Source organism: Platichthys flesus, chromosome 9, assembly GCF_949316205.1.
Source record: "Platichthys flesus chromosome 9, fPlaFle2.1, whole genome shotgun sequence".
NCBI classification, from domain to species: Eukaryota; Metazoa; Chordata; class Actinopteri; order Pleuronectiformes; family Pleuronectidae; genus Platichthys; species Platichthys flesus.
In genome coordinates this window covers 1,997,300-2,020,821 of record NC_084953.1, presented here as the reverse complement: position 1 = coordinate 2,020,821, position 23,522 = coordinate 1,997,300, and the positions used below count along the sequence as shown (strand labels likewise).

Sequence of the window (23,522 nt, the reverse complement as noted above, 5' to 3'; positions counted from 1 at the left end):
GATTCCCATCATAGAGAGCGGTAACAGTTTGCCACCAGAGTCAGAGTCATTCAGGGGCAGCTGTCAAACTTGTTCTTCCAGAGAGTCACACCCATGAGCTGCAGGCGTGTGTTTAAGCCGTGTGTGTGTCTGTGTGTGTGTGTGTGAGAGACAGTGATGAGCAGGGTGTGTACTGTAGAGAGAGAGCGGAGATATGACCTGAAGAAGAAAGAAGGGCGATGCAGTGTGAGCTTGTTTCTGTTTGAAACTCCACTGCGTCATCACCTGTTCAGTTGGAGGTCCCCCCACCCCTCCCCCGAGCTCAATGATAGCTGTCACTCAAAGAGACTCCACCACATTAAGAGACGTTTATGCACGGAAAAAAGTATTTGAAAACATTTCATGGTATAAGACGATTGAAGATGATATTTTTATGTTTTTGTTTTTATGAACTTAATGTTACAAAATGTCCTCAATTCCCAAATATTCCCTAATATTCAAAAAGGTTCCACATTATTCTAACTTTATCATCTTGTCCGATATGTTCTAACTTTATAAGAAATGTCGTCTTTGGATATTTCCTCCATTTACTTTCATCTCTGCTAAAATATCGAGACTTTCTAAAGACTCGAAACTTCTCTTAAATACAAACATCCCAACTTTTAAAAGAGCTAATTACTCACTTTTCAACTTTAAGCTCCATACATGTCCATACATTTAATAACTCTTTAAAATCTGAGAACTTTTTCAGAAACATCCTAACTTTTAAAAGTGAATCCCTCATATGTTCAAATATCACCCTCACTTTTCAAATTATTCTCACTTAACAATTTCCCAAACTTTTCCAAAACATCTCCAACTTCAAACAAGACTTGACCTTTATCAAAATGTCCTCACTTTTTAAAATCTGTGAACTTTTTTGGAAACTGACAAACTTTTAAAAAGTTAATTACTCTCACTTTTCTGTGTCGTCCTATTCAAACAACGTTCACTCCCCACAGGAACAAAACAGCCACACCCACACGCACACACACACGCACACATACACACTCAAAAACACACAACAACACACTCTCTCTCTTTCTGCCTCCAGCTGATTTAGGAGGAGAGAGTGGGGAGTGTTTTCTGGCACAGACACAGAGGTGTGGTCTCCAGCCTCCAAAACCGATCCGCCCCCGCCGCTGCTCGCAGTCCGGCGCAGAGGGGCCGAGGCACCGGTGCGCACAGGTGGAGAGAGAGACACCCAGGACCCGCTGCCACTTCCACCGTCACGATGAGCATGTACGGGTCCCAGCAGGGCCTCAACATGAACCGCAGGGCCGGCTCCAAGGGCGACCTGGCCGGCCCGGGGAACTACAGTTACGCACGGAGCGAGGTGGTGCACGGAGGCGGTAATGGATACGACCCCTACATGGACGGATCTAAAACATTCACCTACTCGAAGAGCACTAAAGGAGGCACCGGGGGGGGCATGACGAGCACGACCATGGGCCGGCAGGTGAGCGGCAATGCAGGCGGCATGTGGGGCGGCATGGGATCCCCTGAAGACAACGGCATGTGGGTTAGCGGCAACGCGATGGGCATGGGAAGCGGCATGGGAGGCGGCATGATGACCACTACCAGGAGCGGAGTGGGGAGCGGCATGGGAGGCGGAATGATGAGCGGCACCGTGAGCGGAGTGGGGAGCGGCAGGGGAGGCGGCATGGGAGGCGGAATGAGGTATGGATCATTTTGGTGGATTTTCTTTGTGCTTTCTTTTCTTCCACCTGTTGTTCACAAACCCCTGCAGGAGGATTCATGTCAGTCGGAGCAGCTGCTTGATATGAAGTGAAATGAAATCATGTGTTGTGTGTGTCTGTCCTGCAAACCCCGAGTCACACAACCACAACAACACGTTTTTGCATTTGCATCATGACCGTCAGATCCAACAAACCAATGGAAGTTTGAAGTTAATGTTACATTTTCTGCAAGAACTTTCAACCAGAGTAACTTTCACTTTGTCTGATTGTGTTGAGTTAATTTCCTCCCCCAGCATTCATTATGTATTTATTGAAGGCGTCACCTCATCAACTTAGCCCTAAATTACACAACTGATTACACAATGTGTGTTCATGTCGAGTCATTAAAGCTCGAATGACTTTAATCTGGAGAATTATTCATCAGGTTGTTCTCTGCACAGAAGCTTCTGTCGCAGAAGAAAAACACTCTCTGAGTTACAGCTCACTCTTTATTCAAGAGAAAGAGAGAGGGGGAAAGAGAGAGAGGGTGGGGGGGGGGAGAGAAAGAGAGAGGGGGAGAGAGAGAGGGTGGGGGGGGGAGAGAGAGAGTTCATCCAAGGCTGTTTGACATTGAACTAAATCATGTTGTTCCAAACAGAAGAGGAAGCCAGTAAGTGTTTGGATCCTCTAGATACTGATGTTAGTTTTTGAGAACATCCTCATATTGTGCTGATACGTTTGATGCAGAGGAAATAAGTTTTCCATCGCAGGGTTTTCCATTAAAATCCTTTCATTTGCAGTTTCTCACTTTCTCTCCATTCTCAAATACTGAACACCAGAGCAGGCTCATCCTGTATCTGCTAGCTTTACTGTTTTAGTCACCATTTCAAGTGCAAGATGCCATAAATTAACATCAATGCAGTGAATTCATTTTCAAATGATACTGCAAAGTCTAAAAATAAAACAAAATGTTACTACCAGGCGACTAACAAAGCTTTTGCACATGATTCCTACAATACAACGAAAAGTAAAAAAACATTTTACCTTTTATAAATGAGATATAAACTTCTTATCCTCATCCAGGCCTCATGTAACCTGAGTAGGTTGTGGCAGGTTCATAAAATGAAAAAGAAAAATCAGGAAAGTGATGTTTTCAGGCCAGTTAAACAAGAACAGATCCCATTGGTCCGTTTAAACGTTAAAAAGGTGAGAAGACACAAGTTGATGATTCATGATGGTGATGAGTGCCCTCTGCTGCCCCCTACAGCAGCTCCAACCACAGTGCCATCCACCAGAGGGCCATGAGCCTGCAGGGCCAGTGCCAGGAGTACCTGAAGAACGCCGAGCACCAGCTTCAGTCTGTGAGTCCACAACTACTGCTTCCTTTACACTTCAAAATAAAAGCTCAGTCAGGAGGTTTTCATTTCATAGTGAAGGTGAAGAAGGATTGCAGCTTCTCCTCTGGTGCACGAGGAATGACTGGGATGTGGAGTGGTTCAATTAAAATGTGCATGTGTGTGTGTGTCTGAACATGTCACCAAAACCAAGCTGGTTATACAATAATTTTGTTTATTTCTCTCTTGAATCTGGTTTTGGCAGCAAACGGCCCGAGCGCTGTTCAACTGTCAGTGATTGATTTACAGCGTCAGAGCGAGTTCTGCACACATTGAAGACACACATAGACACACACACACACACACACACACACACACACACACAAACCTCTTTGACTTTGTGTGGAGCAACATCGAGTGTGAATTATTTCTATTTCTGCACAAGTGAGCAACTCATGGTTTTATTCCTGGCAGTAGTGTGATGTGGGCGTGTGATTTATCGGCCTGTTGACTTGTTCCCTTGGATTTGACCTCTTCTCACAACTGTGTGACTCTGGTCGATTTGAAATGTGTGAAATTCTGGAGAGCAGCTCCATCTCATCCCTCTGACCGACATCCTCCAGTTTCAAGTCTCTGTCATGGAGCTTTTTTTATTTCTTCTGAAAAAGTCCAAGCAAAGATAATTGACCCGACTCGACAAGTAAAAATGTCAACCATGCGTTTTTCACTCCTTAAAATTGCGTGGGAGAAAATAAACAAAAACTTGGAGGCAGCTGTAAGTTTCCTTTTTATCGGCTTTAAACTTTACAGCTGATTCAGAAACAGTTCTAACAAATGTGCACAACTTTCTAAGTCAGTGTATGAAACTCGAGAAAAACTTAAGTTTGCTCATTTAAACATAGATTTAAATATTCCAGATGCAATATAGACTGAAAACCAGATGTGCACTTTGCTTTTCTCTTCAGCAGTTTATGTACATCTGTTTTTATTTAGATGAATCAACATTTATCCACTGAGCCAGAAAACATAGAAAACCAACTGTCCTAAAGCAAAAGCTTAAGAAAAAGCTGTTACTTCTCCTTTAATACACAACCTGTGACATTTATAAACGTGCACAGAAAGACCAATTTCCTCCCGGGGACAAATAAAGAAAGTGTCTCTACGATGCAGGTGAATGATTTCTCCTCTCATGCCGTGTTTCCGTCGTGCAGGGCGGCAATCAGGGCGAAGCCGAGCGCTGCATGATGATGGCCAGGGAGATGATCGAGCAGCTGAAGGCCTGCGCCATGGACCTGAGACAAATGGGACAACCCAACGACAACGTCCTGAGGGGGTAAGAAAGACTGACTCCTCTCTGTCTTCTCTGATTTCACTGTGTTCCTTCTTGTTAAATGTCCCTTCTCTCTTCCCGTTGCGTAGCCTGGAGCAGTGTACGGACCAGCTGAAGGGCGTCCACATGCAGATGAGCGGCTCCATGAAAAGGAGGCGCAGCACCAGGGCCGGCTCCTGGGACGAGCCTGGGAGGAGCTTCACTGACGCCCTCGCCTGGATCTCACAGCAGAAGGTGTGTGAGCACAGACGCACAAATACAAACGCACAACTACAACATTACCCAAATGCAGACCTCACACCTCCTCCTTCAGAAACAGAAATAAGGATCCCCCCCCACCCCCACATCCCACGATTCATTAGTTCACTGAAAGTGAATTTTAGTGAAATGAAGTTTAAAGCTACAGCACTTTGAACTAAGTTTAGTATTTTTTACTAACAGGTTTCAGGTCTCAGTATCTAAGTGCTAATGATGCATAAACAATATTGTTCCACTTGGCTAATGTGATAAAGACAATATTCATAACGGTGAAGCCGATATCTAATATGATTACCGCGTTATTTACATTTCCTGATGTTTTACTCAGTCTGAAACATAGTATATTCTTACACTCATAGTATATTATATTATCTATTGTATCGCCAAATACTTATATTTATACCCGTACTATATATCATATTTTATATCATACTCTTTATATATTCTTTGTATATATAAGTCTATGTACACATATTTATACATGTGTACATGTTGTTATTATTATTATATTTTGCTATTATTATTATTATTATATATACTGTTGCTGCTATTATTACTATATACTGCTATTATATTGGTATAATTACTTTCATATATAAATATATATGATATACTATATATACTGTACTATATTTTTATATACTGTCGAACAATAACATTACCATCATATCATCAGTACTATTACCATCATCTGCCACTGCACCTTATCTACCCATTTATCTTGTGTTTCTGTTTTTATTCTTTCTACCGCAATATTTTATATTTTATATTTTATATTTTATATTTTATATTTTATATTTTGTATTTTATATTTTATATTTTATATTTTATATTTTATTTTACTGTATAGTATTTTTGACGGTTAAAGAAATAAACATCACGTTACCAGGAGACGAGTCCAATTTGAAATGAAGACTTGTTTAGTCTTGATGCTCTAAACCAGTTTGTCTTTGGCTCCTTTGGTGCAAACAGAGGAATTCATGAAGTGACGTGTTTCTCTAGCTCCCCCTGCTGGTGTGACCACGCACACATCAGACTAATTAATACAAAACTGAAACGAGTCAACAACTGAAACTTAAGCGTTGATGAGCTGTGAATCTGTTTTTCTGCTGCTTTCATTTATTCACTTGTTTTGCATGTGTTGTGTTTCAGCGTCTGATTGAAACGTCTCCTTGGGGAGACGACCATGACGCCATCGAGCAGCAGCTCATCAATCACCAGAGGTTTCACAAATCCATCCAGAAGAGCGCCGAGGTGGACCGAGCCAGAGACGAGCTGGTGGGTTCAGGCTGCTCAGCGCCGAGCACACACACCTCATCGATACTGGACTGAGGGACAACCAGGGATTTGTCTCTGTGATAATCAGAAGAGCCAATAATTGATTCTTATTTTCTATATTTATTTATTTAACTAGTCAATAATGATGTCAGAGATGTTTTCATCATGATTCTGGTTCAAAATGTGCAAACACACAATCATAGGATGCAAGCGTGCAGCAGTTTTTAAGGATACAAGGTTCAGTTTAAATGCCTTAATATTTCAGTATGGTTTTTAAATTTTAGGGGGAAATATTCCACCCTTAAATTGTACTCTTCTTTTTTTATATAAGGTGTTATGAGGATGAATTAAGGGATTTCTGGGCCTATTTAGATTGAATTATTTTGACACATTCTAGAGAAATTAAAGAATAACTGATCTTCGTTAAGGGTTTTAGTTTCACCTTGCCTCAGCTTCTTCTGTATTTATCTCATCGATGCTGTTCTCCTCCCACAGATGTCAAAAGGAGATAAAGGGAATCTTCACGCTCTGGACCAGGAGTGGGACAGTCTCCAGGTGAATGGAGCTAAATACCCCCCCCCTCCCCCCTCTGCTGGGTATCTCCAGATAAACAGTCATCTCTGTATTTAACCTCTCGCTCTCTCCTCCAGCAAATCTCGTATAGTCGGACGCAGCAGCTGCAGGATCTGCAGCAGATCATCCAGGACATCTCCAAAGAGATCATGTGGGTGAACGACAGGGAGGAGGAGGAGCTGATGTTTGACTGGGGAGACAAGAACATCGACCGGTACATCCCAGAGAAGCAGGAGAAATACTCTGTGAGTAAAAAGACTCTGCGTTCCACTTTCAATTCTTTAGTTTGAGTCGATTAACGTTGTCGGGAATCCTCCGAGGCCTTTTCATGAGATTAATCTGAATCTTGTATGGGAGCAATCATGTGGTGGATTAGGTTTTGGCAGCTGCAGTCATCGGATGCCCCCCACAGCTGTGTCTGAATCTTCTCTCGTATAACAGAAACTGATGAGCGCCCTGGAGGAGAAGGAGAAGCACCTGAACAAACTGAAGATCAAAGTGGACACGCTCCTGAAGAACAACCACCCGGCCTCCGAGAAGATCGAGGTGCGGACACATCAGTGGACCAATCCAAACACAGTGTGAACGTTCATTTAGACGTGTGCTGGTGTGAGCCTTGGTTTCTAACATGTATACTGGTTTTTGTGTGTTTTTTCCAGGCGTACAAAGACACACTGCAGACTCAGTGGAGTTGGCTCCTTCAGATTACTAAATGCATCGACACTCATCTGAAGGAAAATGCAGCTTACAGCCAGGTGAGACGAGTAAATACACACATCACTACATCAACCTCATGTACAAATATAGGTAAAAACGTACAAATATAAATATGAATATGTATAGAATGATGTCACATGGTATTAATCCCATAACCAAGATATCCTCAAGCATCGTGTAACACAAAACATTTATTTGTGAGTTTATTTCATTCATCGACCAAACAAAACAATTTAAATGCAAACACAAAATGACTATCTTAGATGATCTGCCCCTTTTTCACAAGACAATGTTATAACACTGTCCCAGAATTGTACAAGACCAGAGAGAGATTTGCACTTTTGCATTTACAAGTGGAATAAAAAAGTGGATCAAATTGTACGAATCTGAATTCCCAGTACTCCCCAGTCTGTCTAGTTGTTGTGGGACTGGAGCTGAACTTTGTGTGTGTTTCTCCACAGTTCTTCAGAGAGGCCAACGACACGTACAGCAACCTGCAGAAGGAGCACGAGAGCGTTCGCAAGAAGTTCACCTGTGACAAGAACACGTCCCTGGAGAACCTGCAGGAGCTCCTCAAGGGCCTGGAGGTGAGGAGCACACACCAGCTGGACTCACTGAGCAGCTCCGAGCAGACTCACTAAACTCCTCCCACTCATTCGGTCATCACAACGCTGGCCCAGTTATTAAGCGATTTTAGACAATTGTTTATTTTCTATTGTGTTTTTATTCTTATTCATTCGAGTAATGTAAATATTTATTATATATTCAAAGTCTTACTCAGAATATCTTACTGTGATGAATGTTTTTATGCGTCTGTGCCGGTGACACCTAGTGACACCTAGTGGCCGGTGGCGTCATGTGTTCGGGTTGTCAGTCTGTCCCATTCAGAACAGCTCGAGTGAATTGGTTCAAAATTGTTACAGATGTTCAGTTGGACTAATGGATGAACTGATTAGAATTTGATGTTCAAAGGTCAAAGGTCAAGGTCACTGTGGTGTTTTGAACGCAACATCTCAGAAACACTTTGAAGGGTTTTCTTCAAATGTGGTAGAAACCTTCACCCAGAGTCAAATATGAACTGATTCGATTTTGGTGGCCAAGGGTCAAAGGTTATATATCAGGAACACCCTTTAATTTCATCGCAACTGGCGTATCATGTTTTTTTTTTTTTTTTTTTATTATTCCTAACTCTACTTCTTTTTTGTTCCATTTCCATAAGCTACAGTTTGACCTGCAGACTAACTTGTTTTTTAAATCCTGTCTCCAGAGGGAGAAGGAAAAGATCATGGACAACAAGAGGCAGGTTCAACATCTGGTCAGCAAGTCGAGGACCATCGTGAGACTGAAACCCAGAAACCCAGAGGACAAGAGCAGCAGCGGCGTCATTGTCAAGGCTCTGTGCGACTTCAAACGAGACCAGGTTCGTCTCACAGGCACAAACTGGATATTTGAAACCTCTGGTTGTGGTCTTGACTCCACAATATAGAGCTTCTAGAACCTCAAACGTATGAGATGCTGGTCGTGTGCAGCCGGATGAACATCTGTGCGTTTCCTTGTTCCTGCAGAAGGTGATCCTGAAGGGCAATGAGGCCATCCTGAAGGACAACAGTCAGCGCAGCAAGTGGGACGTCACCGGCCCAGGAGGACTGGACATGTTGGTGCCGTCTGTGTGTCTGATCATTCCACCGCCCAATCCACTCGGTATCAGCCTGGCCAACAAGTAGGTAGCACGCACAAAAGAATCCCTGCATGGGAAGAAAAACCGTGAGCAAAGGTTTAAATGGAATGTGTTCTGTGTGAAGGAACGACCAGTACTACGAGGCCATCCTGTCCATCTGGAATCAGCTGTACATCAACGTGAAGAGTCTCATCGCCTGGCAGTACTGTCTCATTGATATCAGACGCATCAGCTCCCTCGACATCACCATGGTAAGTGATGAATAACGTCTCTGGAGCCACTCTCTGTTTTCTCACCGGACAATTCTGCTTCACACAGCACTCTAGTCTTACCTCTGTGAGAAAACGGCTCCAGTGCCAGATTCAAAACCAGATAAAACCCAAATCCAGACATCACCCTGATGCTCTGTGGAAACCTGCAGGAGCTCAAGCTGTATCACAAAAACAGACCTTTTTATTCTATCGTTTTAATTGAAGAGGTTTTCTTACCATTCTTTTATGTTCTAACTTCCAATGTTGTTTAAACCAAACTAAATCATAATGTGTGTCCATCTCCAGCTGTCCAAGATGCGTCCTGAGGAGTATCGCCAGATGATCAAGAGTCTGGAGACCAACTACGAGGAGTTCAAGCGAAGCTGCAACGGCTCGCAGATGTTTGCTGAAGAGGACAAGAAGGAAATAGAGAACCAGTTCAGCGGAGCCCAGAGACGCTACGACCAGCTGGTGGTGCAGCTGCCTACTTACAGTCAGTATCACAACTTGTGTACTACACACAAATCAAATTACTTTAAAATTGGAAATCTGTCCAGTCGTTTCTGAGTAGTCCTGATAAATACCTTTATTCATACTGCACCTTTAATAAAGTGCTCTTAAACACACATCAGTCTCTGCACAACCACTTTGTCACTTTGAATATTCAGGTGCCAAACCAGTTCTGTAGTTGTACTAACATTTATTTATTAGGCTCACCTAGGTGTGAAGCCGTCTGGAACAGCTGAGAACACTTTTGTTTCTCTGCCTTATCGCTTCTTCAGCTGTTTTCCTCCAACATTTCCTGAAACACATCTTGTGTCTGCCTCAGTTGTTCGACAGGACGGCGCGCAGCAAGCAGCCGCGCAGCAAGCAGCCGAGCAGCAGCGCCAACAGCAGCTGATTCTCCAGCAGCAGCAGGAACAAGCTGCGGCTGAGGCGGAGGCTCGGAGGCTGGAGGAAGAGGCCAGGAGGCTCGAAGAGGAACGACGGATAGCAGAGCAGAAGAAAAATGTGGTCAAGAAGGAAGTGGGGAAAGTGACCAGGACGGACGGGGGGAAGAAGAAGGTGGGGTCTTCCTCCTCATGCTCCTCATCCTCCTCATCCTCCCGCAGCCTATTAGAGCTACATGCCCTCAGACTGAGGCTGGAGGCTGCTGAGGGATCGCTGAGTCGCCACGTTCACATCTGCCTGGGAGATGATGGGGAGCACGACTGTGGCCTCAGGATCACACAGTTGGAGGTAGATGCACAAACTCAGAAGTAGAAGACAACCGGAGAATTAAAACACATCTTACACCAAACGTTCCTCATATTCGTGGCAGTGACTGTATTTGTGTGATTTTATTTTAGGCGGTGCAACGTGACATAGACTCGATGCTTGAGGAGTATTTACGTCTGAAGGAGCACATCCTGAAAGAGCTGGAGGGCATGAGCGACTCAGATAAAGCCCAGTTCCTCCGCAGCGAGGTAACCATCATCAACCAGAGACTGGGGAGTCTGGAGAGCAGCCATTCATCCTATCTGCAGAGGTACTGGACAGACACAACCTCATACTGGGTTCAGGAAGACTCACATGAACCAGATCAAGATCAAGTGCTGAGTCTAAATTACATTCTACAAACATTAGATCAAAACTCCTTCACAAAAGATTCCTTCATTTATGTCAGAACATTTGCAAACTTTCAGTGGTGAGCCTGGTTTACAGCGGAGTTAAATATGTAGAGTGTGGGATCATCAGTATAAGAGTTCACACAACAGTGCTGGGAAATATTTCTGTGTTTCTAAAAGCAGGGGACCCAGTCGTAATCCTTGTGGCACACCTTTATTGATTGATGATTTGATTGATTGATTGATTGATGATAAAGGGACAGATTTATCGAAAGTACATGTCTGACAAATCTTTTCTTTCCGAGCAGATTTAAAAAAAGATAAAAATAAGCACAATAGAAGTTGAAAATGTCGGCGAGTGAAAAATAATTATTGTTTATCAAATAACCCTGTTATTTTAAATTACCATTTATCTCCTCATCTTCCTCAGGCTGCGGGCTCTAAGGGACATGCTGGAGAGTGTGGCACGAGCTGAGGACATAGTGAAAGTTCATGAAGCGAGACTGACGGAGAAAGAGACCACTTCTCTGTCGCAGAGTGAAGTAGAGGATTACACATCCACCCTGAAGGTATTCTACAAGACCTCTAATTTTTTTTCGTTTATGACATAAAAGCAAGTTCATTAATCTGATATTTGAGAAGCTGCCTCGGAGCTCTGTCCTGTAATTGTGTTTAACATCAGCATCTTGTTCTTTTGTTGACAGAGTATTAAAGCCGAGTTGGATCAGAAGCAGGATGTTCTGACCTCCATGGAGGCGGAGCTAGCCAAGGCGAGCCACTGGAACGGCCAGGTGGGCGGCCCCTTCCAGAGGTGCGACCTGATGCTGTCTAAATACTCCGAGCAGGTGGGACTGCTGTCCGACCGCTGGAGACGAATCCAGGGACAGCTCGACACCAGGTATCACAATCTTTTAGAATGAAGACGTGTTGTGTGTGTTTCCCATTAACTGATTGTTACAAAAACCTGGAGCCCTGCACTCACTTCCTGTCAACAAGGGTCAGGGGTCAGTGTTTCATATTAATGTCTAATTTGTCCTGTGTTGTTTACTGTGAGACTTTTATCACACATCTGGGACCAGTTCTCCCTGGACACTCTGCAGAGTAGCTTTCTACTTATTATTATTGTCATAGACTCAAGGATTAATTTATTAAGTTAAAAACACAATAGACTGAATAACCTTAAATGCAGATAATCATTTGTTTCAGTCTTTTTTCTCTATGTTTCCCAGATAAATATGGTTATGAAAGTGTCCCTCAGGAAGTAATGATGAATTTATTCTCTTTTTAACTCAGAATCCAGGATCTGAATCTTTATAAGCCTCAGCTGCAACACTACCAGGAAACCAGCTCCTCCTTCAGTGACTGGATCGATGTCACACGGAAGAAGCAGGAGGCCCTGCAGGCCACCAAGATCGAAAGCGTCCAGACACTGAAAGAGCACATTGACAAACAGAAGGTTTCTGCTCAGTATCTTCATCCTCCCTGATCAACCGGCTCGTTTGTGATCTAAAGTCATGTTTAACTCTTTGTATTGTTGCTTCTCAAGGGGCTGAACTCAGAAATCAAATCCCGGAGGGAGACATTAGACAGCGTGCTGAAGGACAACGAGGCCTGTGTGAACTCCGTCAAGGTAAAGAAGCTTATAAAAGAGAGTCTATCGCTCTGTATGTCTGTAATTTCTTCGAATTGACCGGTCATAAGTCAACAACTCTTGTAATTCAAACTAAATATCTTTTATTAAGATCTTCATTAACGTTTAAATTAATATATTTTTGGTAAATCGGAGGCTTACAACCACTTGAGGCGTTGATCCTACTGTGACTCTGTTTCTTTCCAGGACTATGAAGCATATCTCGCCTCTTACACATCTGGTTTGGAGACTTTGCTCAACATCCCCATCAAAAGGACGATGCTGAGGTCCCCATCGATGGATCTACATCAGGAGGTAACTTCTCCCACTTTATGTGACCCACCAGGGTTTATGTTGGAGAGAGGGAGGTCAATGGAATTTTTGTGGATCTGGAGAATTCCCTGAGGTGATGTACAGGATATATACTTATGTATTTGATCTGTGTTCCAGGCCACGCAGCTGCAGACCCGTTACATGGAGCTGTTTACGCTGTCGGGTGACTACTCCAGTTACCTGGGACAGTTGCTCAGAAACATGGAGGAGCTCAAGGTACTGCTCTTTGAATATTTGTGCTTGATTTACATGTTTGAATACAGTTTTTGTTATTTTATCTTAGCAGATATTTTTTTCAATTTTTATCATGCGGAAAAATATTTGGCACATTTACACCGTAATGATCTGACTAAAAGAAGTTAGATTATATTTGTGAGTTAAGTTACATTTCAATTAAAGTTAAATTTCACTTTAGTTACATTTACTCTTCAGCAGCCTTCATTGTTTTATGTTTTAGTCCGTAAACTTGGATTTGGTTCAGTTCACACCTTCCCTGTTTCCAGAACCAAACAGCAGACTGGCCCAGTAAGAAAGCTGGTGAACATTTGTGAAACGGCCAGATGTCTTTCCTTTGACGTTGGAGATCAAAGAAGAGACAAACGTTGACTGTAAACTGGACTTGACTCCAGCTGAATGTATCTTTGTTCCAGATCTGGTCCATGTATTCATCTTTGTTTTGTCTTGCTTCCAGATCCGTAACACCCGGATCGACCTGTTAGAGGAAGAGCTCCGCTTGCTGAAGGACGACATCCAAGACCGCAACTCCAAGAACAAATCCCTGGAAGACGCTCTTGCCCGCTACCAGCTGGATCTGTCCAATTCCAAGGACCAGCTGCTGACGATGGAGGAGGTGAAGCGGAACACGGCCATTCAGTGCAACGCCACCAAGGAAAGCCTGGATAGCACTCACGGTCAGTTGGCAGACCTCAGCGATCAGGTGACACGACTCACCTACTCACTCGACGAAGAAAAGAGGAAGAGGAGGCTGGCAGAGGAGCGCTACACCCTCCAGCAGGAGGAGTATGACTCTGTGCTGAGGAAGAGGCAGAAGGAGCTGGAGACGGTCAGCTGGTCCAAGGTGGAGGTGGAGAAGAGCGTGGTCACTAAGGATCACGAGATTGAGCAGCTGAGGAGGCAGCTGGCTGATGAAGCAGCAAGGCTTAAGGAGCTACAGAAGGAGATATCAAAGGTAAGGAGCCAATGCAGTGACGAGGTCAATAACTTAAAGCTGAGCTACGAATCCCACATCCAAGTAAGTCGCACAGACATTCAGAGACTGTCGGCGCAGAGGGAGGAGGATACGACGGAGCTCCAGCAGCGGTACGACAGGATGGAGGCAGACAGGAGGAATCTGGAGGAGGAGCTCAGGAGGATCAGAATGTCTACCAGCCAGGCCGAGGAACAGAAAAACAGGGCTGAGGAGGAAGCTCGCAGTCAGCGTGTTGTCATCACAGAGGAAGGGCGGAGGAGGAGAGAGCTGGAGAGTAAGGTGGAGGGGCTGATGAGCCAAATAGACATGGCGAACAGACAGTACAGAGAGGAGCTGGCTGAGGTGATGAACGCCCTGCAGGAGAAGAGCGAGCAGCTGGACTACGTCACACATAGTCTGGAGGAGGAGACCCGCAGGAGGAAAACCACAGAGGAAGGGCAGGGTGTGCTCGAAGAGAGTCTTGCCCAGATGCAGGGGAAGCTGGCGAAGTCATCCATAGCTGGGACGCAGCTGAGGGAGTGCGAGGAGGAGCTTCAGACGATACGTTTGGAGCTGGAGAAGGAGAGAAGGGAGCGAAGCAGAGTTGAACAAAACTTGAGCAGGTTACAGGGACGCATCAAGGACCTTCAGACCGTGAGAGACGGGCTGGAAAGCCAGGTGGAGACTCTGAGGAAGGCTAACCTAGACGAAGTGGCGAGAAGAGGGCAGGTCGAAACAGAGCTGGAAAAGACCACACTGGCAATGACAGAGTGCACAAGAACCATCACTGCTCTGCGCCAGAGCCAAGAACAAGCCAGCACATCCGGAAAAAGAGGGGAAGAAGAGCGGCTTAGGTTGCAAGAAGAGCTGGAGAGAAGCCTGAGGCAAAGCAAGACCTCTGCAGAGCATCAGACCAAGCTGAGCGCTGAGCTGAAGGCTCTGCAGCAGCAGCTGCTCCAGGAGCAGGCCCGAGTCAAAGAGGCAAACCTGAGGAACGAAGGTCTTTACAGAACCATAGAGGAGAAGAGTAAAGCGCAGAATGAGAACACTGCTGAGCTTCAGAGACTCAAGGAATCGATAGAAGCCCAGACCAAAGAGAGGCTGAGGCTGGAGGAGGAGCTGCGAGGGGCAAGACACGAGAAAGAGGAAGTCTTGAAATCCAAAAGGATGAGTGATGATGAGCTCTCCTCTCAGATAACTGCCCTGGACCTACAGCTGCAGGCCAGCGAGCGCAGCACCGTAGAATACCGTAACCTGGTCTCAGAGCTCTCCTCTGAGAGGGAGAAACTCAGACTGGAGGCTGAGAGAATACAAAAGCAGGTCACTGAGGTACATGGACGTTCGGCACGTAGTCCTCGTCTTTCCAAATCACAGTGAAACAGTCAAGTAGCTCTCGCTGTCTGTAGCCAAAATTTTGCATGCATGGTAGAACACCTGTAGATCCACGGGAGACGCCTCCCGTCGGGTATCTCTGAATGAACTTGCATGTCACTCACCTGCACGCACACATTCATCTGTGCCGCTCTGCCTGCTGAGCTCCCCTCACCGCTGTCCCCCTCCGTCCCCACAGAGACGCTCTGCATGCTTTTTTGCCATTTTTTCCTTCTCAGATTGATAAACGTCCTTTAATACAGCTTGAATTTTGTTGTGGCATCCTACTGGTCTTACTGGAAACATTTTGCAAATTTGTGAAAACAGCACAAGTGTACATTAAAGATATCCAAATTATTTCTTATTATTACTTTATTTTTATTATAACGTCTTCTTGTCTATATTTGTGCTGCTTTTCAAATTTACAGAATGTACACAATTACTATTTAAGTCTGAAGTCGTAGTTAAAATATTGAATTTGTTTGTTGCTGTAGCTGCTGTGAATATTGTGGTGTCAATAGAGTGTCTGGATCTGCAGGATTGGGAAGGTTGATTTCACAGATTAATATATTTATTATATATATATATATAACAATATATATATATATATTGTTTTGTTTCCCACCTGAATTAGTATCTTAAAAATATTGCTGTAATACTATTGAAAATGTACTTTACTTCCCAGTCTTGACAGGTTTTGTTTTCATGATCGTATTGATAGTGAGCAGTTTGCATGATACAATGTTATGTAAATTATAATTTAGCAGGACGCACACACACTTTGCTATTTATATGTTTTGACTATTATCATTAATAACATCTTTCATTTCATTTAATAATTTTACATGTAAAACTTCCCATCTTGGAGTTTGTCTGTTTTTTCAAGTTTTAACAAACACAAATGAAAAATCAGTTACATTCATAACAGAAAATTCTATCTGGCGATGTTCTATTTGTTCTTTATTTGAGACAAACCAAAATGTTGGCCAATTTCAGTTTAATGCTTACAGAAAACATACAAGTGTGTGTGCTGGCCTCATTTATCCACCTCCAACCTCATTGATTATATGATTGTGTGTTGTTTTGTAAAGTGCAAAACAAAGTTAACCATTCTTGAAGTGTTTTTGAGTTGACGAATCTTGTGTCTCACTGGTTTTCCTCTGTTTTCCTCCCCTCTGCAGACAACGTCCATGACGCAGTCCACTCAGTCGAAGTACATTGAGATTGTAAATGAGAGAGACGATCTGCTGCTGAAACTCCAATTGTCCAACAAGGACAAAGATCGCTACCGAACGCTGGAGGACGAACTCAGTCGCATCAAACTGTCCCTAGAGTCCGAGCTTCGTAATAAACAACATCTACAGGATGAGAACGAGAGGGCTAAGAAGGATTCAAGTTACTGGAAGGAGCAGTATGATAGCAAGCATAGCCTGATTAGGCAATATGACACAGATAAGGAGCGTATGGAGAGAGAAAGGAACTCTCAGAGGAGTGAGATAGAGAGGCTGATGCGAGAACTCAGGGACCTTGAGGATACGTATAAGGGTAAACTGTCGGCCCTCCAGAAAGAAGTTCGAGATGGGATGATAGTCAGAGAAACCATCGCGGCTGACCTGAAAAAAGCACCCCCAACCTTGGATGCTTCCACTGTGGTTTTTGATGGAGTCCGCAAGCCAGTCAACGCAAGTCAGCTTCTCGACTGTGGTGTATTAGACAAACCAACATTTAACCAGCTGGTGAAGGGACATAAGACTGTCCCTGAAGTGTCTGCCGACAAGAAAGTCAGTCTTAAAGGAACAGGGCCAATTGCTGGAGTAGTTGTTGAAGGTCCAAAGGGTCCAGGCTCCTCGGGAGGACTCCTCTACAAAATGACTTTCACAGAGGCCAAGGCAGAGAATCTCCTGCCACCTGATAGTGTTGACCTGCTTCTGGATGCTCAGGCTGCCACAGGCCACATCATTGACCCGAGAACAAATCGGAAGCTGACCGTTGAGGAGGCATGCGATCAAGGCGTAGTTGATGAAGGGGACAGAGATAGGTTGTTGGCAGCAGAAGCTGCAGCTGTAGGATATAGCAGTCCTGGCTCAAGCAAACCCATCTCTGCATTTCAGGCCCTGAAGAAAGGACTGATTGACAAGCACACATCACTACGTCTGCTGCAAGCCCAGGAGTCTGTGGGAGGCATTCTAGATCCCATACTAAGTGTGTTCCTTCCCAAAGACACAGCCATTGAGCGTGATTTAATGGATGATGACATATATCGTGCATTGAATAAGAAGCCTGCTCTCTACCTGGACCCAGACAGTGAGGAGGGTGCCACTTATATGGCCCTGAAGAAGAGATGTAGGGTAGAACTACACACTGGCCTCCTGCTCCTTCCTGTCTCAGATAAGGCAGACCTCTCCAGACTTGTCTTCGATGGTGTTCGGAAACCTGTCACAGCCGCAGAGCTGCTTGATTGTGGTGTAATAGACAAGCCAACTTTTAAAGATCTCGAGAAGGGAAAGAAATCTGTCCCAGATGTGTCTGCAGACAAAAAAGTCAGTCTGAAGGGGACTGGACCCATTGCCGGGGTTATAGTTGGGATTCACGGCAAGATGTCATTATCAGAAGCTAAGAAACAAATGCTTCTGCCTACCGATTGTGCAGATTTACTCCTGGAGGCCCAGGCTGCCACAGGCCACATCATTGACCCTATGAACAACCAGAAGCTGACAGTAGAGGAGGCCTGCACCAGAGGAGTGGTGGATATTAAGGATCGAGACAAATTATTGGCAGCAGAAGCCGCTGCTGTGGGATACAAGGATTCCAGCTCGGCCAAGCCTGTCTCTGTGTTTGAAGCCATGAAAAAGGGTCTAATTGATAGCAATACTGGGCTGCGCCTCCTGCAGGCCCAGGAGTCAGTGGGAGGAATCCTAGATCCTAATTTCAGTGTGTTTGTAACTAAAGACACAGCTATCAAGCGCAAGCTTTTTGATGAAAACCTTCGTAAAGCTCTAAACAAGAATCCTGCTTGTTACCTTGATCCAGAAACTGAGCAGGATGTCAGCTATGGGGCATTGAAGAACAGATGTAAGACAGAACCACACACTGGTCTGCTGCTTCTGCCAATCACTGAGAAGCTAGATCCTTCCAAACTCATCTTTGAAGGTGTACGTAAGCCAGTAACGGCACAACAGTTGCTTGATTGTGGAGTCTTGGACAAACCAACATTCAACAAGCTAATAAAGGGAGAGACAACGGTCCCAGAGGTGTCTAATGATAAAAAGGTCTTCCTAAAAGGAACAGGGACCATTGCTGGTGTGATAGCAGGACCTTTAGGGAAAATGTCTTTATCAGAGGCCAAGAAGCAGATGCTCGTGCCCACAGAGAGTGTAGATCTGCTACTGGATGCTCAGGCTGCCACAGGCCACATCATTGACCCCACTACCAATCAGAAGCTCACAGTGGAGGAAGCATGTGCCAAGGGAGTGGTGGACATCAGGGATCGAGACAGACTGTTGGCCGCAGAAGCTGCCGCTGTGGGCTACCGGGATCCAAGCACAGCTAAGCCTCTCTCAGTGTCTGATGCAGTGAAGAAGGGATTAATTGACAAAAAGACTGGGCTACGACTCCTTCAGGCCCAGGAGTCTGCAGGGGGAATTCTAGATCCCAACCTCAGCGTGTTCCTCCCGAAAGAAACAGCTGTCAAGCGCAAACTTTTGGATGAAGATCTCTGTTATGCGCTAAACCAGAGTCCTAAATGTTATATTGATCCTGACACTGATTTTGATGTCAGCTATCAGGCGTTAAAGAAAAAATGCAAAACAGAGTACACTGGGCTGGTTCTTCTGTCAATCATTGAGAGGAAGGATCCTTCCAGACTGATGTTTGAAGGGGTCCGCAAGCCAGTCTCAGCACAGCAGTTGTTTGAATGTGGTGTCATTGACAAGCCAACTTTAAACCAGCTGGTGAAAGGGGAGAAAACTGTCCCAGTGGTGTCTGTGGAAAAGGTGGTCTACTTGAAGGGGACTGGACCAATTGCTGGAGTGACCGCAGGGGGTCAGGGAAAAATGTCATTTTCAGAGGCGAAAAGACAAAAGATTCTGACTGACGATTGTGCAGATGTGCTGTTGGAAGCTCAGGCCGCCACAGGCCACATCCTTGACCCTAAAACTGATAACAAGCTGACAGTCGAGGATGCTTGTTCTAAAGGAGTGATAGACATGAGAGATCGAGACAGACTATTGGCAGCAGAGGCGGCTGCTGTGGGATACAAGGACCCAAGCTCTGCCAAGCTTCTTTCAGTGTTTGAGGCCATGAGGAAGGGACTAATTGACAAGAAGACTGGAGTACGACTCCTTCAGGCCCAGGAGTCAGTTGGAGGAATTCTAGATCCCAATCTAAGTGTGTTCCTGCCGAAAGACACTGCTATCAAGCGCAACCTTTTGGATCAAAATCTCCATCAAACTCTAAAACAGAGTCCTGCTTGTTACCTTGACCCAGAAACTGGGAATGATGTCAGCTATGGGGCATTGAAGGATAGATGCAAGACAGAGCCTCGCACAGGCCTTAAACTCTTGCCAGTCACTGAAACTCTTGACCCCTCTAAATTACTCTTTGAAGGCGTCCGTAAGACAGTCACAGCACAGCAGTTGCTTGAATGTGGCGTGCTCGATAAAAAGACATTCCAACAACTAATAAAAGGGGAGAAAACTGTCCCAGAGGTGTCTGTTGATAAGAAAGTCTTTCTGAAGGGGACTGGGTCGATCGCTGGGGTTGCATTTGGACCTTTAGGGAAAATGTCCTTTACAGAGGCCAAGAAAAATAATATTATGCCCAGTAAGAGTGCTGACATGCTACTTTATGCCCAGGCAGCTACAGGCTACATCATTGACCCAAGAACTAATCAGAAACTGACAGTAAAAGAAGCGTGTGCCAAAAGAGTAGTGGATAAAGACGATGAATCAAAGCTGTTTGCAGCTGAGGCTGCCGCCTTAGGTTACAAGGACCCGAACAGTTCCAAGCTCCTATCAGCAGGCCAGGCCATGAGGAAGGGATTGATTGACAAGGACACAGCTCTCCGTATACTTCAGGCTCAACAGTCTGTAGGGGGTATTTTGGACCCTACCCTCAGTATATTCCTACCCAAAGACATTGCTATGAAACGGGATCTCATAGATGAAGACTTATACCGGGCCCTGGATCAATCTCCTGAGTGCTATCTGGATCCAGAAACCCATAAAGCAACTACCTATGTTTCTCTGAAGAAAAAATGTAAAGCTGATCCAAGCTCAGGTCTTTTGTTGCTCCCTGAATCTATGAAGCCATTAACTGTGCATGGACTCAGGGGCGAGGTGTCCATCATGGATCTGGTAGAAGCAGATCTGCTGAAACAGTCTGATGTGGACCAACTAAACAATGGCAAGTTGACAAGAAAGGACATCGAAGACCGCCTGCGCATCTACCTGAGGGGCTCCAACTGCATAGCAGGAATTTATGATGAGGCCAGTGAAAAAGTGATTCCCTTCTATCAGGCCATGAAAGATGGACTTTTGCGACCGGGGACCACTCTGGAGCTGCTTGAGGCCCAGGCTGCCTCAGGCTTCATCATTGATCCAGTCAACAACCTGTACTTAACTGTTAAAGAAGCCTATGATAAAAAACTCTTTGGGCCAGAGTTCAAGGAGAAGCTGCTGTCAGCAGAGAGAGCTGTGACTGGTTACAAAATGCCTGGTACAGACCAGATCATCTCCCTCCTTCAGGCCATAGAGAAAGGTATAATGGAGAGAGGTCACGGAATCCGTCTACTAGAGGCCCAGATCGCCAGTGGTGGTATCATTGATCCTGAGGCCGGTCATCGTATTGACGTGGATGTGGCCTTTAGGAAAGGTTACTTTGATGAAAAAATGAACAAGATCCTGACTGATGAGGATGATGACACCAAGGGTTTCTTTGACCCTAACACAGAGGAGAACCTCACCTATCTGGGGCTTAAGAAACGCTGTATCACAGACAAGAAGACTGGCCTCAGCCTCCTGCCTCTCGAGGACAAGAGGACGTCGAGTGCGAAGAACACTCTTAGAAAGAGGAGGGTGGTAATTGTGGATCCAGTCACTAATAAAGAAATGACCATACGTGAAGCTTACGAGAAGGGGTATATTGACTTTGAAACCTTCCAAGAGCTCTCCATGCAGGAGTGTGAGTGGGAGGAGGTCACCATCACTGCTCCAGATGGCTCTGTGCGCCTTGTCCTCAACGACAGGAAGACTGGAAGACAATATGACATCGCTGAGCTGATTGAAAAGCGAGTGATTGACCAGTCTGTTCTAGATAAGTACCGCTCCCACAGCATCACGCTCACAGAATTGGCAGACATCCTCACAGAAAAGACCAGACAAGGATCTTCATCCTCATCTTCAAGAGGATCAGCAGCATCAGGTTCAACGTCAGTGAAGTCATCATCAGCTTCAACGTCAGTGAAATCTTCATCAACTTCAAGAACAATCACATCCGGTTCTTCGTCAGTGAAATCATCATCAGCTTCAAGAACAGAAGCATCAGGTCCATTGTCTGTGACGTCATCATCATCATCGGTGGCGATGCGACCTTCATCACCTACTCTGGCCAAGATGACCACAACAAGAACCACAACTGTCACCGAGCGAAGCTGCTCAGCCAGTGATGATCTGGACTCACCTGACTCTTCCAAGCATTTCTCCAGCGTGTCCATCAATCTGGCCTCTCCTGTTGAGGCAGTGGGTGAACAGGAACCCGTGGGTGCCATATTTGACACAGACACAGTGGAGAAGATAACCATCATGGAGGCTGCAAATCGTGGTCTGGTGGATTCAATCACTGCCCAGAGACTGCTGGAAGCACAAGCCTGCACTGGAGGAGTTGTGAATCCCATTAATGGCCGTAGGCTCAGCATCCAAGAGGCCTCCCGCATGGGCATAATAGATGACCAAATGGCAATTAGGCTAAAGGCTGCACAGAAAGCCTATATTGGCTATAATGACGTAAAAATCAAGAGGAAGATGTCTGCTGCCGAGGCCATGAAAGAGAGGTGGCTACCATATGAGGCAGGACAGAGGTTCTTGGAGTACCAGTTTGTAACAGGGGGGCTTTATGACCCAGAAGAGGACTGCAGAAGATCCTTGGAAGATGCTTTGAAAATGGGCTGGCTGGATGGGAGATCAGCCCAGAAGCTCCAGGATATCAGACACCACACAAAGAATCTGACCTGCCCCAAGAGCAAACTGAACATCTCTTACATAGAGGCTCTGAATAACTGCATGGTGGAGGAGAGCACTGGCGTGAAGATGCTCCAGGCATCATCTGTGTCTTCAAGAGGGATCAGCAGTCCATACAACTCCTCTAATCCAGGGTCCACCACCGGCTCCAGGAGCGGCTCACGACGAGGCTCCCGCAGGGGCAGCGTGGACCTGGGCCCCTCCACCTCCTCACTCACGACTACCTACAGTCACTCAAGTTACTCCAACTTCTAAATCTAGAAAGGAAAAGATTCTGTACATGCATGCTCTTTTCTTACAAATTAGTATTTTTTAAAGTGGGAAAAATCAACAAGGTTAAAGAGAGAATTGTGTGTTTTACTTTATGCATAGTTTTAGATATTAGATTGGTGATGCTAAGCTTTTAAAGATGATCTATCAAACAATAACGTGAATGATCTTAATTCTGAAAACGGACTAAAGTATTAATACAATTCATCTTAAGGTATTTGGATTTTAAATTAATGTAATGTTATTATAAATGTTGGTGCCCCTAAAATAGGCTTAGAGAGAATGGCCAAATACACATATTTCAAATGTATTTTCATAGAATATAACTGCTTTTTAAGCCTTGCATTGGTAACATACATTAAGGGTGGTAACGTGTTTACATGTGTTTGATATTAAAATATCCTGTTTTGTGTGAGAAGGGATGCAACGTCGGGTTTTTTATATGTTTGTTTAACTTCTAAATTTTTTTTTACTGAACCAATTATTGGTCTACTGCGATTTAGAGCTTCAAGTTTTGTAACGATCTCTAAGTATCTTACAATAAAATGTAACCTTATAGATTCTTGTGGATTCTGTTTTTGTTCATGGTCAGTTTCATGCAGTTATATATATTAAATATAATATTCCTCAGATTAAGTAGCTACTGTTACAGCCCACAGCTTTAACCACATTATATTTAACATTCAACATCATGTTTTGTTCACTAGTTTTAAAGTTTCTTTTGAGAAGTGACTAAGTTATTTTATATGTTTGCTTTTTACTTTTCCTCAG

General features: G+C 44.7%; 1 protein-coding gene across 2 annotated transcripts; it reads left to right on the top strand.

Annotated features, from left to right (window-relative positions):
- Positions 1-1,181: 1,181 nt before the first annotated feature.
- Positions 1,182-23,309, top strand: dspb (desmoplakin b). Of its 2 annotated transcripts, none has more exons than XM_062395141.1 (24): positions 1,182-1,698; positions 2,965-3,058; positions 4,243-4,364; positions 4,451-4,595; positions 5,772-5,897; positions 6,393-6,452; positions 6,548-6,715; positions 6,912-7,016; positions 7,130-7,225; positions 7,649-7,774; positions 8,455-8,607; positions 8,753-8,907; positions 8,990-9,116; positions 9,423-9,609; positions 9,946-10,355; positions 10,466-10,644; positions 11,154-11,292; positions 11,428-11,621; positions 12,017-12,179; positions 12,270-12,353; positions 12,561-12,668; positions 12,804-12,902; positions 13,378-13,875; positions 16,428-23,309. In XM_062395141.1, exons 1-24 carry the CDS (start codon positions 1,253-1,255, stop codon positions 22,734-22,736), a joined length of 10,293 nt encoding a protein of 3,430 aa, XP_062251125.1. In that variant the 5' UTR covers positions 1,182-1,252; the 3' UTR covers positions 22,737-23,309. The 2 variants fall into 2 exon arrangements, with proteins under 2 accessions (XP_062251125.1, XP_062251123.1); XM_062395139.1 differs by having other exon boundaries at positions 13,378-15,204.
- The last annotated feature ends 213 nt before the right edge of the window (positions 23,310-23,522 follow it).